Source organism: Centroberyx gerrardi, chromosome 3 (genome assembly GCF_048128805.1).
Source record: "Centroberyx gerrardi isolate f3 chromosome 3, fCenGer3.hap1.cur.20231027, whole genome shotgun sequence".
In the NCBI taxonomy this organism is placed as follows: Eukaryota; Metazoa; Chordata; class Actinopteri; order Beryciformes; family Berycidae; genus Centroberyx; species Centroberyx gerrardi.
This window is the reverse complement of record NC_135999.1, coordinates 18,911,325-18,917,132: the sequence shown is the minus strand read 5'-3', so window position 1 is coordinate 18,917,132 and position 5,808 is coordinate 18,911,325. Positions and strand designations below refer to the sequence as shown.

Sequence of the window (5,808 nt, the reverse complement as noted above, 5' to 3'; positions counted from 1 at the left end):
ACAAAAGTGTGGTATTTGGATTTGTGCTCTTTCTTATTCCCTGGAAGTAGTAATAAACTACTTCTCTATTCCACTTCCTAGGTAAACCATATCCTCTGTAGCACAGATCCTATGTTAGCGCAGAGGAAAGTGCTGTGATGCCGGTACCGGAAACCAAAACCATTTCAGTATACATATTTTAGCTGTCAAACTCTTTATTTGACTTTGTCAAGTGCAAAAGCATGAGAAGTGCTACAACTGCAAAATATAGATATGTGAGATACAGTATGATACAAAACAGAACATAGACAAATATTTTCAATGACAAATTTGTTTTAGCATGGATTTAAAACAAAGTACACCATACAACACAAAAAGACAAACTAGAAAACATGTAGGTGGGCTTTGGCACTATCCTGTTACACACTGTACAGAAAGCAGGTACATGATAGCCAGTGGGGCATTATTCCAATTTTCTCTTGAACCTTGCTGAGTTTCCTCCGCTGAGACACTGGCATGTTTTTGTTAGTGTTATCAAAGATGTGTATTAAATAGATCTATGGCTTTGCGTGTAGTGCCTCAATGAGATTGAAGAGATGTGAAACCTTGGGTTTGCAACACCAGTGCTTGACCTATGTATATGCCGATGCAGCACATAAACAATACTGATCATGAAAAGCAAAAATATATACACCAAAAAGCACCAATATATACATATATGTACTCACACAGATGAAGTTGGATCTTTTTCATTTCTTTTTAGGAGATACTAAAACATGCTGGGATCTCACACAACTTATTGGGCAGAATATAGTTGCAAAAGGGTCCAAAAATGAAATCTTTTGGGGAAATTGGATCCTTTTGCCACATGTAATGGTGAGGTGTGCTTAGAAGAGGGAGAAATGGGGCCTAGACTACACTTTGGTATATTATGAAGGATACAGTTATCACTGTCCTTCAGTACCTCCGCAACATATTGGTCCTCTTTCATATACTCAAAACAGGAGGCCAACACAAAGACTGAGAGAAGAAAGCTGGTGGAGTCATGTTCATGGGATGCCACAGGAGTCCAAAACAGGGGGTACAATGCTTTCACAGTGGCATGTTCTAACCTTTTTTAAATCTTTTTTTTTTTTTTTTTTTACAGTCTATGGTCCTAACCAATGGTATAAAAATATTCATTCCTTAGACTAAAATTCTCACCATACCTGTTGTGCCCCCAGTTTTGTCTCTTGTGGCGGTAATGCCACCTCCTGGTTTACCTTCTAGGTTTGGGGGAAAGGGTGGGGTCCCTGAGATCTGCCCACTGGACACAGGAAGTATGTTGATCAGAATAAGACAAAAAAAAACTCCAAAACAAAAAAAAGTCAACTCAAAAAGCACAGCCAAGAGCAGACAAAATTACAAGACACAACTGCTAGCTATTGCTTCGATATCTTGATAATACTCATTAGGATGGTTCTATAATGTAGCTGTTAAGATATGAAACGAAAACTTGACACATAAGAGTTAAATATGGCATTGGATATCAGCTCCATTAGGAAATAAAGTGCTAAGTACAAAATGAATGAATGAATTACTTGGTATGGTAAAACTCTGGGTGCATAAATGATGCAAAAGCTTTGGCAACGCTTATGGTTAAGATACAGTATGAGTGAAGCTTTCTCTATTGGTTTGGATACCAAGCTTATTACTTTAGAACACACAAACACCATACCTCATAAAAAAAAACAATCTACATTAGAACAAAAGTGCTTTTAAATTACAACCATATTGAATACAACACAAAATGACATTTTGAAAAGATAATCAGCGTCATTTTTAATGCATCCTCACTTACTTCCTGAAGGATTCAAAAGACTGGGAGTCGTAGCTTTATGATGGGAGAACTTCAAAACTAGTAAATGTTCAGTACCGTAAGTCCAAGTGAAGACAAATCCCTCTCACTTCTAGCTTTAACTATTTCTCTACTGAGCATCATCTCATCTTTCTTGCTCTCCCTTTTCTTTTCCTTCTTTCCTAATACTTTTTTGTGCTACTACCACTCTCTGCTCTGCCTTCTCCTTGCTTCTTTTTCTGTCGTTCCCCCTTAATCTCTCTGTCCCTCTTCTTCACTTCACCACTGCATACTGGTGTATGCAGAGGACTATTATATCTGAACCCTGAAGAACTGGCTACTGGGATCTTGAGGCATGTCAGCCTGTTAGCATCCCACCACCCTTGTGTTTGTGTGTGTGTGTGTGTGTGTGTGTGTGTGTGTGTGTGTGCTTCAGATTGTTTTCTGTTGTACCTCAGTGGGTTTGAATGTATGTAGCATTACCATTAGAGTGTCTGTACCTACAGTGTTACTTTGCATGTGTATACCTGCATGTGCGTATATCTGTGTGTGTGTGTGTGTGTGTGTGTGTGTGTGTGCCTGCATGCATATTTGGGTTTGAAACCATAACACATGACTATTTTCAGAAAAGGTCACAAGTACCCATGGTGACCTAAAAACACAATATAGCTTCCTTATAACAATATGTGGACAGACAACATAACTGAAAAATCAACACATGAACTGAGATATACAAAAGAAACTGATGCATTGTCTGCTTTCAGTCTTACTGTTGCAACAGTCTGTTAGTCCTCAGGTGAGCACGGTCCTGTGCTCCTGTCAGTGGCCCCATGTGACCTCCAGGGCCACATGGGGTCAGGGGTCAGATTTGGTCCAGGGAAGTCAGGCCAAGGGGGTATTTCTTGGTTTAAACGTCGACCTGCACTGGGTCTCTAAGCCAATTCAGTTAGCAACTGGTGACCCGCACCTAAAAACGAAATTGGCCTAGGGACTGCTTAAAACATCAAGGTCTTTTTTTATTGCTTTCCATTTATCCTTCTTTGTCCCAATCGCTTGTCCGTGTGACGCTTATTGTTTCCTTCCAGTGCGTCATCCTGTTCATTTCCCATCATCTACCTTTCCTTTCCCTGGATTTAGAGAGGGGAACCTGGAGACAAAACCTGCTGTCCCCGTCCCCCTCTCATCCTCAACCCAACGCTCACTCTCACATTCTTCTGCTCCACCCTTAGTGTTTTAGTTCTCCTTATTCCTCGTCCTCAGGATTTGGGGTGCCCAGACACGTGCCTGTCTGGGTTGGGGTGCACCTTGTTTTTGAGGGGTGGCGGCTTGCGCTTGCGTTTGCGTGTGGGGATGGTGGTGGTGTGAGCTGGGTGGTTGAACAGGCTGGAGGAGGGGAGGGTCTCTCTCTCCGTGGGGGGGTCCCAGTCACCCCGACCCCCGACCAGGTGGGCGGGGTTAATGGGGGTAGGGGCAGGAGTAGAAGGCAAGGAGGGGGTAGGTGCAGGGTTAGACGGAGGGCCAGCGGCTGTTTTGGGCAGTAGGACGTGGGTAGGGGCAGTTTTGGTGGGTGAGACAGGCACAAAGGGAGGGGCAGGGGGAGATTTGACTGGTGAGACCGGGGTGGGAGGAGGTGCACTAACTGCAGGTTTGGCAGCTGAGTGAGGAGCAGGGGTGTGAATGGAGGCAGACGCTGGTCTGGACTTTGAAAAGGCAACAGGCGTGGCGACAGGAGTCTTTTTAGGGTTGGCAACAGTGTTCCCACAATCCTTTGGCACCTCACTTTTATCCATCTTTTTCCCCCTCTTGCTCCCCTTGTGTTTTTCTTTACTTCCCTTTCGTTCTCTCCATCCAGCAGAGTCCTTGTCCTCCCCCTTTCCCCTTCGCCCTTCTTCGCTCCTCCCCCTCTGGCCCCCTCCTCTTTCTCTTCCTCTGCCCTTCCCTTTCTCCCTCCTTTTCCTCTGGGCGCACTCCAGACCACACTCGATGTGGTAGAGATCCTCTGTTGCCATGGTGACACGGTCAAGCTGCTGCAGCAGGGCGTCCAGGGTGGGGAGGAGCCTCCTCAGAGAGGCTTCGGTCTCGGCCCTCTCCCTCCAGCTGGCGCCGCCCACCACCACTCCGGGACCCAGTCCCAGGCCCAGGCCCAAACCGAGGCCCAGGCCGATACCTGGGGCTTCAGTCAGGCTGCAGGGGCTGGAGGAGGCCGGGCGCCAGGAGGCCTCAGAGCCAGCATCCACACTGTCTGGGGTGGGGGGGGAGTCGGGGCCGTCCAGCGGCGGTAAGCACAGGGACTTACAGTCGCTGGTAGAGGAGGAGCGGGATGGTGGCAGCTCCATGCCCTCAAAGCGCACCTTGTGGCGAAACTGAGAAGGGGATGAAAGGAAGGAGGGAAAAGACAAGAAAGAAGATTGGGGGGAAAGAGCGAAAATTAATGCATAGCACTGGGACTGCGGACGGCAAGCTAAGCTGTCACGTTTTTCTCTCCTTACCTTCCTGTCTGTCTTAACTGTACTGTTTGAAACACTAATAGAAGAATGGACTGCCCACTCATCTGTCTAAAAACAGATAAAGCAATTATCTGGGTTCCCACACCTTTTCACCGGTGAAATCCCAAAACTTTCTCCATGACCCCTTTGACCAAATTTCAATGAGACTGAATAATGAGACCAGAATTATATTAACAGTATTCAAGAAAAAAAACTTCCCAAATAATATTTCATGACTTTTCCAAAACTTTTCTCCCTTTTCTAATTTTCTATAACTTCTCCAGGACTGGAAAATACTATTTTAAAATCCGATGACTTTTCCAGGTTTTCCAGGAGTGTGGGAACCCTGCATTATGTTTAACAGGCAAGTGGACCATGCTGTACCTCCTTGGCCCTGCTGAGTCCCATCCACATTTTGAGTCGTCTGAGGAACAGCTCAACCATCTCGTAGTCTTGGAGATCTACCGCCGGACGATACAGCTCTGCTCGTGCCCGGCGGTAGTTCCTCAGTAACACACAGATGACCAACCACAGCAACACCAGCCGAAGTATGGCGAAGCTCGCGTGGAACGCCAGTGAGGAGGCGGAGCTAGAGGGACCTGTAGTCGTCCAGCCGGGTCGCCAGGACAACAGGCCACGACCACCAGCACCCAACAAAGAGAGACAGGCAGAGCTTACACTGCCATAGCCATCCAGTACAGAGTGGAAGAGCTAGAGAGAGAGAAACAGAGAGACAGAGGGAAAACAGAGAGAGAAGTTTAAAACACACCTGATTCGCAAGTAAAACTTTATATAGCACCTTTCTAAATTGTACAAAGGAGCTACTTCACAATGGATACTGAAATAATGAGAGTAAAAATAATAAAACATGGCTAGCAAGATAGTGAAATGCAGTAAAATAGTAAAACAAGGAGTATAGTACAAGAAATAAAACATCAGACACAGCCAAAGGCAAAACAATAAAGATGGGTCGCCCTTTAGCTCTTGGCTTGTGGACCAAAGGGACCTGACAATATGGGCACAATAATTCAGAGATACACTCAACTGCTTCACCATGCAATGCTTTGTATGTAATAAAAGATTTTAAAAACTAATAAAAGATTTTTCTAAATTTCACTGGTAACCAGTGAAGCGAGGCCAACACCAGAGTAACGTGAGACCTGCGTTTAGTGTTTGTTAAAATACGACCAGCAGCATTTTGGGCCAATTGGACTTAAACCACAGAAGCTTGACTGAGGCAAGTGAAGTGCTGCAGTAGTCCAGCCACGATGACACAAAAGCACAAATCATTTTCTTAAATAAAAGACAGAACAGGCCTAATTTGGGCAATTTTTCTCAACTGAATAAACCATGATTGAACTAGCTTTTTGTATGTTGTGCGAAATTCAAAAGTGGACCAAAAATAACACCTAAATTCACAGACATCCAATCCGTCATAGCCACAAAGTAGTCAATTACAATAGCTAATCTGTTCAAATCATTACATTTAACAGAAAGATAAAGGAA

General features: G+C 44.8%; 1 protein-coding gene across 1 annotated transcript in view; it reads right to left on the bottom strand.

The window, feature by feature from the left end:
* Positions 1-190: 190 nt before the first annotated feature.
* Positions 191-5,808, bottom strand: part of pkd1a (polycystic kidney disease 1a) — a 69,246-nt gene continuing 63,628 nt past the window's right edge. The window contains exons 55-57 of the mRNA XM_071915276.2: positions 4,687-5,013; positions 3,531-4,179; positions 191-3,413 (exon numbers count right to left, since the gene is read on the bottom strand). Coding sequence (XP_071771377.2) covers positions 3,073-3,413; positions 3,531-4,179; positions 4,687-5,013 — 1,317 coding nt within the window. The 3' untranslated portion in view covers positions 191-3,072. The remainder of the gene's footprint in view (positions 3,414-3,530; positions 4,180-4,686; positions 5,014-5,808) is intronic.